The sequence below is a fragment of the Carcharhinus amblyrhynchos genome, chromosome 13 (assembly GCF_965287045.1).
Source record: "Carcharhinus amblyrhynchos chromosome 13, sCarAmb.v2.hapA, whole genome shotgun sequence".
In the NCBI taxonomy this organism is placed as follows: domain Eukaryota; kingdom Metazoa; phylum Chordata; class Chondrichthyes; order Carcharhiniformes; family Carcharhinidae; genus Carcharhinus; species Carcharhinus amblyrhynchos.
Genome location: NC_137336.1, coordinates 45,628,693 through 45,646,217, shown reverse-complemented (window position 1 = coordinate 45,646,217; position 17,525 = coordinate 45,628,693). Strand labels below are relative to the sequence as shown.

General features: G+C 41.5%; 1 protein-coding gene across 1 annotated transcript in view; it reads left to right on the top strand.

The window, feature by feature from the left end:
• Window positions 1-17,525, top strand: part of ergic1 (endoplasmic reticulum-golgi intermediate compartment 1) — a 95,129-nt gene that overhangs the window by 33,397 nt on the left and 44,207 nt on the right. Inside the window, exon 2 of the mRNA XM_080201635.1 lies at window positions 14,348-14,409. Within this exon, the coding sequence (XP_080057761.1) occupies window positions 14,348-14,409 (62 nt within the window). The remainder of the gene's footprint in view (window positions 1-14,347; window positions 14,410-17,525) is intronic.

Sequence of the window (17,525 nt, the reverse complement as noted above, 5' to 3'; positions counted from 1 at the left end):
TTTCCATACCCTTTTAAAATCAATTACAGTTCTCTGCTCAGACACTGTTCCATTTGAAATGGCAACTTCATTCTCAAGTCGGTGTTGACACTGCAAACGCTAAGCTGAAATTTTATATGAGCTCACTTTGAGAAGAAATGACCTTAATCCTCTCTGCAATTTTTCCAGTGCTGTTTGGAAAAGGGAGGTAAAGAAAACATTATGTGCTCACACCTTGGTTTACTTGCCTGAGTCAGAGGCTTAATCACTGTTCCAGGACTTAAATCTGTAATCTCGACTGGCACTGGGGCGGGGGGGAAATGCCCTAATGTTATAGTTGCTGAGAGTAGGATATTGCAAGATCTGACTATTTTGTTATATTACTTCCTCTGATGGGGAGGTGTAAATTAAGTTAGTTTACCCCCCTCCCCCAATTGGTGGATGCGCCCCAGCCTTTTACCTGAGTACACCTGCCCATCCTGCTGAGGTGTGGGGACCAACACGAAAATTTATCTCTTTTCCCTCTCGCTCTCTTCTTCTCTCCTTCGCTGTCTCTCTCTTTTTCTCTTTTCTCCGCTTGTTAGTTTAAAGCCTGGGCTGTTTGGGCGCTCAGTTGGTTCTCCAGCGGCGTACCTCTGCCTTTCATGTTTTTATATTATCACCGTCATTACTGGTGCAATTAGACGGGATGGGGTGGGTGCCAGTGGTACCAGGGGTTTGTCCCCTGGGCACGGAGAGCCCTGAGCCCATGCGCATTGGAATGTATACGCAAGCATGTGTGGATCTGTATCTGTGTTATTTTGCTATGTAAAATATAAGAACATTTTCAATAAACATATAAAAAAAAGTTAATTGAGTTATGGCTGCCTGCTGAAACTCCACTTAGGGGGGATTTTCCCATCCTGCCCACCACGGGAACCGTAGTTTTGGGGGCTGGGTAAAAGTCCATTACCATCAGGTGGAATCTTCTGGTTTTGGGGCAAGCGCGGCTGGAAAATCCCGGTCCACGTGTTATATCGATCATGATGTCCTAACCAAACTAAAAAACAAACCTTAGTTGGTTCTCCATATCCTTAGTCCATATCCTTCTATCCCCTCCCTCTTCACATACCCATCCAGATGCCTCTTAAATGTTGCTAATGTGCCTGCTTCCACCAGCACCTCTGGCAGCACATTCTAGGCACCCACCGTTCTCTGCGTGGAAAAAAAACTTTCTCCCTTTCCCCTTGAAACCTGTGCCCTCTTGTAATTGAAATACTGTAAAAGGAAGCAGTTGCAGAATGATACTGTTAAGATTACATTTTTGAATTAAAGAAAGTCTCTCGTCATTGTATGTATGTATGTCACAAACTTACAAATCAACCTTAGGGATACATTTGTAGGAGCCCTTAAGAACAATGCAGTTGAGGCCAGGCTTTTTTGAGTAAAGACAGTAGGCTGATGTGGAAGAAGATTTGCATTGAGACCACATGGAAATAGCAGAAAGGGAGTGTTTCCGATTGCAAGGAAGTTCATTTCCTGATCTTCAGATTTCAGTGACATCCAGGCCACGGTAGCCACATTTACAGTCTCGAGGTCGCTGGTACTGTTGTCATGGCAGGCACCAATTGTTTAAATGCCCCCATTCCCAGTTACAGCACTATGCCTGTTGGAAGCTGATCATATCCAGATTGCATGCAAGAATAGAGGAAACAATAATGCTGCAGGTCATGGTAAAACTCCAGGCTGTGCACCAGATTGAGGTTACGGTAGATCTAAAGCTAGTTCAGGTCTCTGGAGATCCCCTTATGCGCATATGATAGATGTGGAAACAGAAGTTGATGATATTGAGTGAAAGATCAAGAGCTTTACTCTGTTGGAATACAGGAAAAATAGCATGTGGAAAATGAGAGTCGGAAGTATTGATATAATTCCAGTGCCCGCAGCAAAGATATCTGTTGAAGACTCTCAACTTGGTTTCACTGGTGATGCAGCTGAAAAAGACCAGTGCAAAGAAGTCCCTAAATCACATTACCTTACGCAAAACTAAGGTGAGACTGACTAGTTATTCCAGTAGCAGTATTTGACTGTCACTGGTAGATTGGAATATGATGAAACATTTTATTACCTGCCATTGGTAGGAGCAGGAGGGAACATAGACTCCCTGATAGGGGGGGGGAAATTGGCTGAAGAAAGTATGGCTAAACTGAGCCAAGTTATTTACAGTAGGAATCAAAGAACACATCTGTCATTGAGGAAGTGCTGTGAGAGCACAAACTGGTCTTTGAGCAAGGAAGACCAAATAATATCAACCATCAGTATGATATTAAATATTGTAAATCGGAAGATCAAGCAAATATCCACATTCTATTGAGATTTTCGATTGAAGGCTGAGTCATTTTTGGCCAGAGTTACCAGTGACGACTTTACAGAGACATGACCTGCTGGTGTCTGCTAAAGGAATTAATGAAGTTAGGAGCAAGTTTGTGATGCCTAATGAAGTGCTCACTTATCCCATGAAAGTGCAGGAGTATTTCACATGTAAAACTCAACTGTGTGGTGATCAAGGCTGTCTCCTAAGGGATTTAAGAGTCCATTATTCCATCAATGTTTCGAAATAGATCACTAGGGGATCTTCATAAAGAGGGATAGTCTATATGAAAGCAGTAACAAGAAGCTGTTTTTGGAGATATTGAAGAGTTGGTGAAAAGTTGTAAAATGTGTCACGGCATGAGAAACAATATAGTCCAGGTTCTTACATTGCATGGTCAAACATAAAACTGTAGAAGCAAGTACGTCAACTTTTTTTGAAGTGGAAGGGATGAGTACTTTGCTTTGGTTGATAACTGTAAGAAGCAGATAAGTGTTGACTCAATGCCCAATGCTGCAAGTGCCAAAACTACTGAGGTTTTGAGAACAGTCTGCAGTTCATGGGTTATGAGGTGTTGGTGTCAGATAATGGTCCACAGTTTACGTCCAAATATTTTGAAATATTTGTGAGTAAGAATGGAGTCAAGCACGCACTAACACCACATCATCCTGCATCAAATGATGTTGCAGAAAGATGTGAACAGATTGTGAAGAAGTATTTGCAGAAGTGTTTGCTCGGTGGCAAGCTAGGCAGTAATTTCTCTGCTCTTGTTTGTCAGAGGCTGGGCAATCGTTTTCCTCTCTGACAGAATAACCCCTCTGTCCACAACAGCTTACTCACCTTATGAATCAGTGTTTAAACACATTCCTAGGATGTACAAGTTTTAGTTTGCTTAAGCCTGAAGTTAATAAAGTAAGAGCAAAACAATGTGAAGATGAGCCATGGTACACAGCGCATTGATAGTTCAGTGCTGGCCAGAAGGTCATGATAAAAAAACCATCAAGGTGATCAGGAGAAATATGTGATTGGAGCTGCTGTAAAGAGACTAAGTGCGTTCGCAAATCTAGTGAAGTTTGAAGCAAATGTCACATAGATCATGTGCTTGAAAGTGGAAATCTGAAAACAGGAGAGCAGAAGAAACCTCCTGTAGTCCAAATTTCTCCACCAGCCTGACATGAAAGGCTCAAGGAAACTGAAAGTTGCCAATAGAGCAATATGAGTCAGGGTCTTTGAGTAAGACAAACCACTGCCGCAGTCTCAACCATTAAATGGAATTGGCAGTCAAGAGCAATGTTGACCATGAAGAGTCAAGCTAATGGAAGTGGACGGAGATAGTCAGAAAGATTATTGAAATTGTGAAAAGAGTAAATAAATTATTTCTTTCATTGCTTTTTGTTAAATATATACTGGTGTTAAGGAAAAACTTCTGTTTTGCATGTAAATTACTCTGAAAATATTGGTTAAACTGTAAATGTTGGCATGTAAGCAAGGAATAGGGGGTTATGGATTGTGTGAAGGCAAAAGATTTTTAGTTTAGAAAGATGGCATGTGTCAACATAGGATTGATGGGCCAATGAGCCTGTTCCTGTGCTGTACTGTTCTTTTTATGTCAACCTTTTGAAGCCTCCAAAACTCATTCCAGAAATGGGAGCTGACTTATATGGGGAGAATAAAATGTGAATTGCTGGTGTAGGCGGTGACCATTTTTGAAAGTGAACAAAAACATAACATTGGTAAGTCATAGTGAACTAACATGGCATGGTTTATTGAATAAATTAATTGGACAAAGATACCTTCAACCACAGGGTCAAATTCATTGTCTTCAGCATCCGATGCAAAGAGTTGATCGCATTTATTCTTGTAAGGTGTCATTATAAAGATCCCATTCTGGATTAGATGTAGTGCTTTAGGTTGCAGAATCACCCTTCTAAGTTAAATCATTTTTCTCCTCATCTATTGAATAAGATATTCTGCATATTTTGAACAATCTGATGACAGATTGTGTCCCAATAACATCCCACGGTTTGGTGACAAAGTCACACACAACATCAAGCAGGGCAATGTGCATGTTTCCAGTCTGTCAATCCACCTTTCCCCCTTGGCATGACTGATTCTTAAATGATTTGTTGATGTACACATTCAAAGGGATAAAATATGGCTGTTAGAACTTCCCACCCCACCACTGATATAACTGCAATGTGGGTGTTACTTTTTCACAATTGTCTCTTGATCATGTAGGCTTTATGGTAGATAACATGTACCACACTCATAAGCTGCATTTTTTATGTAGGCCATAGGATGCCTATTTCACGCATTATCGATCCATAACTTCACTCCATCCTCATCCATCTGATCCATAACTTCACTCTGTTCTCATCCATTCAAATGTTATCATGAACATGCACAGAAATTCATCCAGTGAACTTGGTTTTCAGCATGATTTCTTTTTAAATAAAATACTATAGGCTTTAATTTTGTTCCATTGGCCATACAGGCTAGTGCCACCGTGAACCTCGTTTTCTCATGTTACGCCACATGCATTTCACAAACTGTTTCAAACCTTTCCACTCCATAGGTTGGTTGCTGGGTGTATCAAAACTGTTTCATCCACATTCTCAGTGTGGTACAGTGGGTGCTGGTGTTTTTGCTGCTATCTGACGATGAATCCATGGGAACTAGTAATTTTTTTGCACTGATAATTGTTCAGAACAATTTTGGCCTTTGTACAACACTAGACATTTTTATTCCATTTAGTTAATGGTCTGAAGTCTTTGCTGGCTTTGGTTTGAGTGAATGCATACCATTTCTGCGCTGATATTACCATTCTGATTATTTCTGAGGACCCATTCCGACACATGCTTTACAGGGTCAGGCCTGTGCCTGGTCAGTGTCCTCATGACTTGTCTGGACTTGGGCATTTATTCAGGTCGGATTCCTTCTCCTCCTATTCCCATACCAGTTATTCACCAATATGACCGGCTGCAGCAGTTATTTGATAGATCAGAAAATGTTATGACTGTGTGTAAGACCAGCTTCATAATTCATTTTTTGGAAGGTTCATTTCTCTTTGTTGCGTTTCACATGAGGTCCATGTTTTATGTGGGCATGCCTTAAACTCTTGCACATCTTTGCAACACCACCTATACTACTTACTTGATTCCTTGTGCCAATTTATAAGGGAGGTAAAAGTTGCATTTGTGGGCCAAAAATTTGAGGCTGACTCCTAATGGAAGTAAAAACATACCGTGGTTAAAAAGATGGATCGATCTTTATGCTGAGTATCTACAAAAACATGATTTTTGGGGCTGGAGAAATGGGGCTGTCAATAAGACAACTGTGTTGACTTATTTGTAATGATTTACAGTACATGTTTTTGTTGTGATTACAGTGAGAAGCAGTGTACAAACCCAACCTGTTAACTTTTCAGATATCATTGGTTTAATTATATTCTGGAAATTTGTGTGCATTAATATTTTGCATCTTAATTTAAAAGTTTTTGAAGTGGGGAGGGGGTGTAGCCCCTGTTTGGTAGGTGTAAATAAAATTAATTCAGTGATGGCCGTCTGCTGTGAGGGCCACAATCTTTTTAGAGTGCATTACACATTGGGTAGTAAAGCAAGGTTCTGTTTGCCATTTAGAATTTCAAGTGGATTTTTATCACAATTTGAGGAGTAGCAAGAAATCTGGCTAACAGCAAGGGCAACAAATTAACTGTTCAGTACATTTACAGTTATATGCTGATTATAAAATAGCTGCACTGTCATCTTACATATTCACTGCATTTCAGAGTATTGTTTATGAAATGGTTTGGCAGTTTAAGAAATCCAATTTTGTTTTAGAAATTATTGTAAGTGGTTCCTTCAGTAATTTACATTTAATTAGGGCTTCATCAATACACTTGTGTTTCAAACTAATTATACACATATAGAGAAAATACTTTATCAGCAGCAGCCTGATGGCTTATACTACCCATGAAATTCTATTTTGATTCAGTTAGTGTTCCTGCCGACTTGGACAAGTGCAGAAAATAAATGATCAAGACCTTGTAACTCCTTTCCGTCAATGGAAGTTTTAAAGTTAGGTGCACAGTCACTTTCTGGTATTTACTAATGTGTAGTTCATACAATCATAGAATCCTACAGTGCAGAAGGAGGCCATTCGGCCCATCGAGTCTGCACTGACCACAATCCTACCCAGCCCCTATCCCCATAACTCTACCTATTAACCTTACTAATCCCCCGACATTAAGGGGCAATTTAACGTGGTCAATCAACCTAAACCCGCACATCTTTGGACTCGTAGAAGGAAACTGAAGCACCTGAGGGAACCCATGCAGACACAGGGAGAATGTGCAAACTCCACAGACAGTGACCCAAGCCAGGAATCGAACCCGGATCCCTGGTGCTGTGAGGCAACAGTGCTAACTGTTGTGCCACTGTGTCACACCTAAGAAAGTAATGACCCAAATTTTGTGGTCAGCAGGTGAAGCAAAGGCATTCACTGCTCACCTCAAAGATAATTGCCCACAAAATGCAGTGATTTCTGTGAAGTGCAGTTCCTCCTCTTTGGCAGTTGTTTAAACTTGCTGCCCAGCCAAGGGATCACCAGGCATCCGGTAATGATATATATCGAGAAGTAAACTGCACTGATTATCCTTCACTTAGAGTGTAAAGTAAATGATTGGGATACACAAATGGGATTAAGATAGAAGCTAAAATATAACTAAATCTAAAAAAAAGTAAAAATAGATTTTATTTATCACAATGAAGGATTTTGGAACTTCAGAAATATAAAGTTAGCTTCTAAAGCCCAGTGAGGCTTTTCAGCAGTAATTCAGCATTGTCGTAAGCCATCAAAAGCCCAGTTACAAGTCAGTAAACATGGTGTACTTTTGACAGAAGTTGTTATATCGGACTTAAAATAGCAAATTCACATCAGTTCAGTGATTTCTAATTGATCTGGAACACAGGATGGCAGAGGGTGGACTTCAACAGTGCACCCTATGGAGAAATTATCCTCGGGAAGTTATCATATAGCTGTATAAAACACTCGTTTGGCCACAACTAGAGTATTGTGCCCAGTTCTAGCCACCACGCTATCGGAAGGATGTGATCGCACTAGAGAGATTGCAGAGGAGACTCACCAGGATGTTGCCTGGACTGGAGCTTTTCAGCTATGAAGAGAGGCTGTTTAGGCTGGGATTGTTGTTCTTAGATCAGAGAAGACTGAGGGGGAAACCTAATTGAGATGTAGAGATGTACAAAATTATGAAGAACATAGGGTAGATAAAAATAAACCTTTCCCTTTGGTAAAGGGGTCAGTAATCAGGGGGCACAGATTAAAGATATTGGGCAGAAGGTTTAGGGGGGATTTGAGGAAATACTTTGTCCACGCCAGAGGATGATGGGAATGTGGAGCTCTTTTACTGAAAGGGTGATAGAAGTAGGAACACACAGCATTTAAGAAGCATTTAGGTGAACACTTGATACACCATAGTACACAAGGCCATGGACCAAGTGCTGGAAAGTGGAATTAGAATATATAGGTATTTAATGGCTGTTGCTGACATGATGGGCCTCTTTTTGTGTTGTATGATTCAGTGACTCTTAAGTGTTTAATTACTGACAGCAGCTTCTGGATGTCTACATAAATTATGTATGTATGGACTCCAGAAGTTGTTGTTAGTTTGAGGAGTAATGATGGTTGGCATTGACAGTTTCACTATAAGCGTCACCACAAAATTTGGGGCAGTTGAGTCTGTGTCTGCTTTCCTTATGCCTTCAAGCAATGATATCAACTTGGTTGCAATGCAATATTAAGCCAAACCTCAGATGCTTTTATTTTCATTGGCCAGTGTTTGCCACCTTACCACCTATCCTAACCAAGAAGAAAATAAAAATGCATGCTTGCTTTATTTGTCTCCTATGGTGTGTAAAGAATTGGGAGTTGTATGATGTATGGCCTGTAACAACTCTTAGAAAAATTACACTCTGTTCAGTGACATGTAACTGGGCTCTAAATGGGTTGGAAGTGATGTTATCTTTGTTCACAATGGTTCCATTTTGATTTTTTTCATGTTCCCCTTTAATAAGAGCTATAAGAATGGATTGAAAATATTTTGCATTGGAACAGACATAATGTTCAATTGAGAATGGCAGTGATGCAGCTGCCAGCACGTCTCAAACCGTCACGATTGTTGTAAGAACAATTCCTGCCAGAAAACTCTCCTGTGAGGCAACTGTAAATCCTTTAAACAGAAACAAATTAGAGGCACCAGCAGCCACTTCAAACGCCCACCACTCAATTTACCATTGCTATTTTAGATTGTGGTTGCAATATTTGTAATACTGATGAAATTTAAATTGTCATATATGTAGGAATATGGATAGGAGTGTTGCCTGGCAAGTGACTTTTCTTTCTGTACCACTTGGCAAGTCAACTAAGAAACAGTTGGCCATAGGCAGGGATTAATCTAATAAAGAAGGGCCTTAACAGCCGACAGAGATCTGCAGCGCAGCAACCGAAAAGGAAAGAGTCTGTCCTCGACTTGACTTGTATGTCCAAGCTGTCAGGAGGTGCGCCAACACCAGATTCATCAGCCGCACTCACAAGGCAGCCCCGAACATCACCCAAGCACAACGCAATGCCCATCCATGCTCTCATGACCAACCACAACATTGTCATCAAACCAGCAGATAAAGGAGGGGCCATTGTCATACTGAACAGAACAGATTAGTGCAAAGAAGTGTACCGACAACTGAACAACGGGGAACATTACAGACAGTTACCCGCAGATCTGACCAAAAAACATACCCGTCAAGTCAACAGACCAATCAAGACCTTTTGATCCGGACCTTCAGAGCACCCTCTGTGCTCTCATCCCAGATACTCTCCATGTTGGAGATCTCTACTGCCTCCTGAAGATACACAAGACAAACGCACCCGGCTGTCCCATTGTATCGGGCAATGGGACCCTGTGCGAAAACCTCTCTGGCTACGTCGAAGGCATCCTGAAACCCATTCTACAAAGAATCCCTAGCTTTTGCCGTGACACCAAGGACTTCCTACAGAAACTCAGCATACATGGAGCAGTTGAACCAGGAGCACTTCTCATCACAATGGATGTCTCGGCACTCTACACCAGCATCCCCCATGATGATAGCGTTGCTGCAACTGCCTCAGTACTTATTGCCATCAACTGCCAGTTTCCAGATGCAATTTTACAACTTATCTGCTTCATCCTGGACCACAATGTCTTCACCTTCAACAACCAGTTCTTCATGCAGATGCATGGAACAACCATCGAGATTAAATTCACACATCAATATGCCAACGTCTTCATGCACAGGTTTGAACAAGACCTCTTCACCGCACAGGACCTTCAACCGATGCTGTACACTAGATACATCGATGACATTTTCTTCCTTTGGACTCATGGTGAATAATCACTGAAACAACTATATGATGACATCCCACCATCAGACTCACCATGAATTACTCTCCAGAATCGGTTGCATTCTTGGAGACACGGACCACCATTCAGGACAGTCACCTCAGCACTTCACCGTACTGCAAGCCCATGGATAATCTCACGATGCTCCACTTCTCCAGCTTCCACCCTAAACACACTAAAGAAACCATCCCCTACAGACAAGCCCTCCACATACGCAGGATCTACTCAGATGAGGAGGATCACAACAGATACCTCCAGACGCTGAAAGATGCCCTCATAAGAACAGGATATGGCGCTCAATCGTCGATCAACAGTTCCAATGTGGCACAGTGAAAAACCGCACCAACCTCAGAAGACAAACATGGTACATAGTGGACAGAGTACCCTTCATCATCGCCCAGTACTTCCCTGGAGCGGAGAAGCTACGACGTCTTCTCTGGAGCCTCTAACATGTCATTGATGAAGATGAAAAGCTCGCCAAGGCCATCCCCACACCCCCTCTTCTTGCCTTCAAACAACCTCAAGCAGACCATTGTCCGCAGCAAACTACCCAGCTTTCAGGGGAATATTGACCATGACACCACATGACCCTGCCACAGCAACCTCTGCAAGACATGCCGGATTATCGACACGGATGCCATCATCTCACGTGGGAACACCATCCACCAGGTACAGGGTACATACTCTTGCAACTCGGCCAATGTTGGATATGCTGCAGGAAAGGATGTCCTGAGGCATGGTACTTGGGGAGACCATGCAGACGCTACAACAATGGATGAATGAGCACTGCTCGACAGTTACCAGGCAAGAGTGCTCTCTTCCTGTTGGAACACTTCAGCGGTCAGGGGCATTTGGCCTCTGATCTTCGGGTAACGTTCTCCAAGGTGACCTTCACGACACATGACAACGCAGAGCCACTGAGCAGAGACTGATAGCCAAGTTGCACACACGTGAGGATGGCCTCAACCGGGATCTTGGGTTCATGTCACACTATCTGTAACCCCCGTGACTTGCCTGGACTTGCAAAATCGCACTAACTGTCCCGTCTGGAGACAATACACATCTCTTTAACCTGTGCTTAACACTCTCTCCACTCACACTGTCTGTACCTTTCAGACTTGATTTACTGTAAAGACTTGCATTCCAACCATTATTTTATAAATTGAGTTTGTGTCTTTATATGCCCTGTTTGTGAAAAGAACTCTCACTCACATGATGAAAGGGCAGCGCTCTGAAAGCTAGTGGCTTTTCCTACCAAATAAACCTGTTGTACTTTAATCTGGTGTTCTGAGTCTTCTTACTGTGTTGACCAAAGGACACAGAGCAGAAGCAGGCCATTTGGCCCATTGGATCTCTTCCATCATTCAATAAGATCATGACTGATCTATTATCCTTCAACTCCACCTTCCCACCAAATTCCCCATAATCCTTGATTCCCTTGCTGGTTGAAAATCGGTCTATTTCAGCCTTGAGCATCCTTAATAACTAATCTCTATAGCCCTTGGGTAAATAATTCCACAGATTTACTACCCTCAAGAGAGAAGGAAATTCCTCCTCCATCTTAAAAAGGGCGACCCCTTATTCTGAGGTTATGCCCTCTGTTCCTAGACTCTTCTACAAGGAGACATAATCTCTCAGCAACTCCCTTGCAAGCCCTCTGAGAATCCTATATGGCTCAAGAAGGTCACTGTTCATTTTTCTAAACTCAAAATGAGTATAAGCCCAACCTATTCAACCTCTGCTCATAAGAAAATTCCTCGGGTCAACCTAATGAATCTTCTCTGGACTGCCTCCAGTGCTAGTATCCTTCCTTGGATAAGGGGACACAGTATTTCAGGTGTGGTCTAACTGGTGGCTTGCATAGTTTTAGCAAGACTTCTCTGTTTTTGTATTTCATTCCCTTTGAAATAAATAGGAGCATTCTGTTTGCCTTCCCTAATACCTGCTGAACTTGCATGCTAGCTTTTTGCCATTTATGTAAGAGGACCCCCAAATCCCTCTGTGCTGCAGTTTTCTGCACTTTTTCTTCATTTAATAATATTCTGATCCTTTATTCGACCCACCAAGGTTTATAACTAGGGGAGAATAAAGACAATTACTTGGATGAATTGAATGTTGTCACAAAGTAGAAAATGCATGAAATCCTTTTTGATCACTTGCTGCAGGTAAAAAGAATTAGGAAAGTGGAAAAGTTGAATATTACTGCGTCATTCTCTTTATTCTATCTATCCATCCTCCTATATCTCCCTTATTGAATATATAGCATTATTACATAATCTAAACTGAATTTCTATATTCCTTGATATTTGGTGATAAACCTGTAGGTGTGTTCTCAATGTTGTTGATGTCTGTCTTGCATTATAGTGATGGAGTCCAGTTGGTTCCCTGCCATCTTCCTCCTGGGTTTCTGCTGTACAGTATTTCAGAATGTCTTTCTTATTAGTTTAATACTGCCGAAATGGAGGAATCTTATTTCCTTCTTTGGTAATACATTCGCGTTTCTAAACTGTAATCAACTTGCTGCTTCCTGTGAATGTCCCCCGAGCATGCTACAGTATCAACATTTTGTTTCTGAACACACAGCAACTGAAAGGACTTTGATTGCCTGCAATTATTTACATCACACTTCCGTGATGTGTGATACCCTGTACTACTGGAATGTTGATTGTTGGCTTTAATGAATACAGTGCAGGATGTCTTTCTTCCTTCCCATGTTGTCAGATGTTTCATTGTACCGAAGAAGTTATTTTAATTTGACATCCTTGCTCTACGAAATCACTCGGGCTCTTACTCTTAGTGTTCCTTCTGGCCTAGTCCTCCATTTTTTTCCTCCCTTATGTATTGGGACTGCAAACACATGCACAAGTGGTGCCTACTTGTTCTGATTATTCTTTGATGTGGCTTGATCATGTTAAGCAGAATTCTGTCCTTGTCCACAGCTGATCCTGTTTTGCTCTCTGCTTGTCCTAGAGGATAAGGATAGTTCAAGATAGTTCTTTCTATGCTGAATTGCCTGCATAAAGCTCAGCTCTGTAGCTTTGCCTCCAAAAACAAGTGCAAAAAGCACTGAACTCATCACCTCTACCTGATACTATTCATGTGATGCCTGTCTAATAGGTTGTGGGTAAGGGAAAATGTTCCCTTAAATGAACATCTGGAAGAGCAAAGCCATCATTTTTGTCCTCTGTCTTCAGCTGAACTCCCTGACTGATTCCATAACCCAGCTGTGCAAACTCCTTGAATTCTCTTCGCCCGAGAGGTGAATTTTGCCCCCCAGCACCAACAGCTGCTAAGAACTTGATTTGTTATCGGCAGATAGGTTTCTCCATTGGCACACTTGCCATCCTCTTCCACCCTGAATTTCAATTTCACCCAAAATATTATTACTTCTGCCCCTCTGCATTGGATTTAAAATCTTCCTCCTCAAAATAAAATATCTCCATGGTGCCTGCCCCCTGCCACACCGCCTCTTCAATCTCCTTCCACACCCTTCACTTTTGAAATTTGATGCTTAGTGATTATGTCCCTCCATCCCAACATTAGTGACAGAATGTTCAGGTAACTCAGCCGCATTCTGTCTAGTTCTGTTTCAGAAAACTCCTTTAAAAATCTTCAGACCCATATAGAAACCCTACGATGCAGAAGAAGGACATTCAGCCCGTAGAGTCTGTACTGACAACAGTCCCATTCAAGCCCTATACCTGTAACTCCACATATTTATCCCGCTAATCCCTCTAGCTTATGCATCCTGGGACATTAAGAGGCAATTTAGCCAATTAATCTAACCCGCACATCTGTGGACTGAGGAGCATTGGAGGAAACCCACGCAGGTGGAGAATAAGCAAACTCCACACAGACAGTGATCCAAGCCAGGAGCCAGGAGTTCCCTGGAGTTGTGAGGCAGCAGTGATAACCATTATGTACTGTGCTGCCCCTCCTATCTCAGCTTTGCTCCATTTATTTAATTGTTTCTATCACTCCATAAAATGCCACATGCCTATTCCTACAAAAAAGTTGCAATGTAAATGCAACTTGCCTGCTTATCTTTGGCATAAGTGGGTGGCACAGTGATTAGCACTGCTACCTCACAGGGAGCCAGGTTTGATTCCTAGCTTGGGGAGTACATGCGGAGTCTGCATGTTCTCCCCGAGTCTGCATAGGTTTCCTCAGGGTGCTCCGGTTTCCTCCCACAGCCTAAAAGACGTGCTGGTTAAGTGCATTGGCCATGCTAAAATTCTCCCTCAGTGTACCCAAACAGGTGCCAGAGTGTGGTGACTAGGAGATTTTCACTATAACTTTATTGCAGTGTTAATGTAAACCTACTTGTGACACTAATAAATAAACAAAAAAAACTCATAGCATTATTATTTTATATTAACTGACATGTTAATAATAGCTAAATGAAAGCAATTTTAATTTTTTTCAAGAAGTGTTTCCTAAATAATTAAAGCAAATAGTGTTAATAAATCAAAATATGGTTAATGAAAATGTTGAAATGTATGGCAGAGTGGGAGTTAAATTTAAAATTTAATTACATTTTAAAATATTTTCATATTTTTCCCTAGATTTGATATCTACAGGAAAGTACCAAAGGACCTTACACAGCCCACATACACGGGAGCTTTCAGTAAGTATTGTTTATAACATCCTGCCCGCTTGACCTTGTGCCTGTTTTCCAAAAGTGTTCTTGAATACACAGCAGTTGAAAAGAGAGTTTCTTCATGAATGGAACAAGTCTTTGTGACATTACGACTGCTGTCCTGCTGTTGCAAAATATCCCCCACTCCTATTTGATTCCAACAATGAAATACTTGGAATATTTGATACATTAGAGGTGCTATATCAGTGTAAATTATGGTTGAGTGCAGGGTCAGCAGAGTTTATAGTTTGGCAACTTAATGTTAAAATAAATCAGCATTTTTAAAATTCATTTCTGGAATGTGGGCAAGACCAGTATTTATTGCCCAACCTTAATTAGCTTAATGTAGGTTGTGGTGAAGTACCTTCTGGAATCTCTGCAGTCAATGTAGTGTAGTGTAGTGTAGTTATATCCACAGTGCTATTAGGGAGAGAGTTTCGAGATTTTGATCAAGGACAGTGAAGGAACAGTGAGATAGTTCCAGGTCAGATTGATGGTGTCCCCACGCAATTGCAACACTCAATTTTCTCTGGCTGAGGTTTCAGGTCTAGTCAGTGCTTGTTGAAGTAGTCTTGTTGATTTGCTGCAGGGAAACATTTAGATGGTTTGTGCCAGTAGTGAAGGGAGAGCAATTTTAGATGTTCACTTTACTATATGTTCTTCAGTGCAGCTTGGGCAAATGGATACACCTTTGGAACTGGATGCATACTTGGGAGTTTGGTGAGTGGGGGATTTTAGTAAGATGGGGAATGAGGTGTTCCTTTTCTTTGCTCTCCTTTTGCTTTTACTTTTTTTTAAAACCTGTAAGAGTTGGTTCTTACTCTATTGCAGGGAAAGAAGCTAGCTATTTGGTGAGTATTTATGTAGTTAAAGTCTATTCCAGTCCTAATGTTAACAATAGTACATAGTCTGGTTAAGGTAATAAAATATACAGTAACAGAAAATAAGTAAGTGAATTAATAATGTAATTAATTAAAAACATTATGGCCAGCAGGAATGGTGATGTGTCAAGGCTGCAGCACGTAGCTTCTGGATACCATTATGATCCAGAGCTCCTGTAATGCCCTGAAACTGGGATGACTAATCTCCAAAGCTGTTTTTGGTTGGACTCATATCTAGTACAATGGAGATTTTCCCCTTGATTCCCATTGACTTCAATTTTACAGAGGATCGTTGATATCACCTTGAGTCAAATGCTGTCTTGATAAGAAGGGCAATCACCTTCCCCTTACCTCTAGAAATCAAATATTGCCCATATTAATGAAGTTGCGGCTAAGGACGTAGCTAGTTCTGAATCACAAGTTTTCACTACCACTGCCAAAATATTGTCAGGGCTCATAGCTTTTGCTATATCCACTTCCTTGATATCCTATGAAGTGAATCAAGTTGGCTGAAGACTGGTATGTGTGATGCTGGATATCAGGGATGGGAGGGTTGGTTGGAGAGAGAGGGAGGAGGTTAAGAAGATCATTCATTCAGCACTTCTGGCTGAAGATGGTTGCAAACATTTAAGCCATTCTTTGCATTCTCATGTTGGGTTTTGCTATTATTGAAGATTTTATTCTTTTATTCATTCCTGGGACGTGGACATCACTGACTGACTAGCATTTAGTGCCCTTCCCTAGTTGTCCATGTTCAGAGGGCAGTTGAGAGTCAACCACCTTGCTGTGGCTTTGGAGTCACATGTAGGCCAGACGAGGTAAGGATGGCAAATTTCCTTCCCTAAAGGACATTAGTGAACCAGATGGGTTTTTATGACAAATGACAATGGTTTCATGGTCATCAGTAGATTCTTAATTCCAGATTTTTTTAATTGAATTCAAATTCCACCATCTGCCGTGGCAGGTTTCGAACCAGGATGCCCAGAACGTGAGCTGAGTTTCTGGATTAATGATTTATTGATAGTACCACTGAGCCACGTTGAAGATAAGGATGTTTGTTGGCTTCACCTCCAATTAGCTCATGATTAGATGTGGTAGACTGAAGATTTGATCTGTTCTGTGGAATTGCTTACCTCTGTTTATCTCATTGTATATTCCTGGATGATTGCTTCATTTTTGTCTTACACTGCTGTCTTACGCTCATTGATTAGTTAACCATTAACTAGTTAACTGCAAATGATTAATTCTAACAAAAAGCTGGCATGAATCCTATGGACTAAATGACCTGTTCTCCCATTCTGTAAAATTCTACGGTTCTACTGTAGTACTGTTTAACCATCCTGATTACCTCACTAGTGTGATAAAAACCTATTTGATCTTCAGAGAGATTCTGCCCTTTGGATGCCGTAAAGTATTGCACAAGAGTTACGAAGTTTTCCTTGAAACTCTGTTTCCCTGCTCTATCTGGGGCACTTTGAAGGTCACGGTGAAGTCTCTGTTAAAATATTAAATTGTGTCGTGCCAAGAATTATACCCTTAAGTTACCTGTTTGTTCACTCTGTTTTTAGAGCCATCGTATTTAAGTTCATCAAGAAGTGATGCTTTTGAAGCAGTGTCACTGTTTGGTATGAAAACAATCAATCAGTGAAATTAAACATGGCACAGTCCAGTAAACTAGGGTTAATTATTTGTCTTGATGATAGTGCTGGAGTGAGAGACATGCCCGGCTGTGAGGTTCAGTTTGTGATGGAACACTGGTCTGCTGCTGCTAATGGCGCACAATGCCTCATGGATGCACGGTTTTGAGTTGTTTGATCTGTTCCAAATCTGTCCAATTTTGCGTGATGGTGGCGCCACGCACATGATGTTCGACTTGCTTCCACAAGGACTGTGCAACGGTCACTCCTATCAATACTGGCCTGGACGGATGTACCTGAGATAAGTTTATTGGCAAATCTGAGATGAAGTAGGTTTTTCCCTTTTGTTGACTGACTTACCACCTATCGCAGGTATGTTCTTCAGGGATTGGTCAGTTTGACTGAGTATGACTGCTGAGCCAGCTTGGTAACAAGCATTAAAGTCCTCCACCCCTGCCTTTCGTGACCCTCAGTGATTCTTCCAAGTGGTGTTCAACGCACAGGAGTACTGACTCACCAGCAATGGGAGGGCGATAGATGGTAATCGTCCGGAGGTTCCTTGCCCACATTTCTCCTGACACAGAGA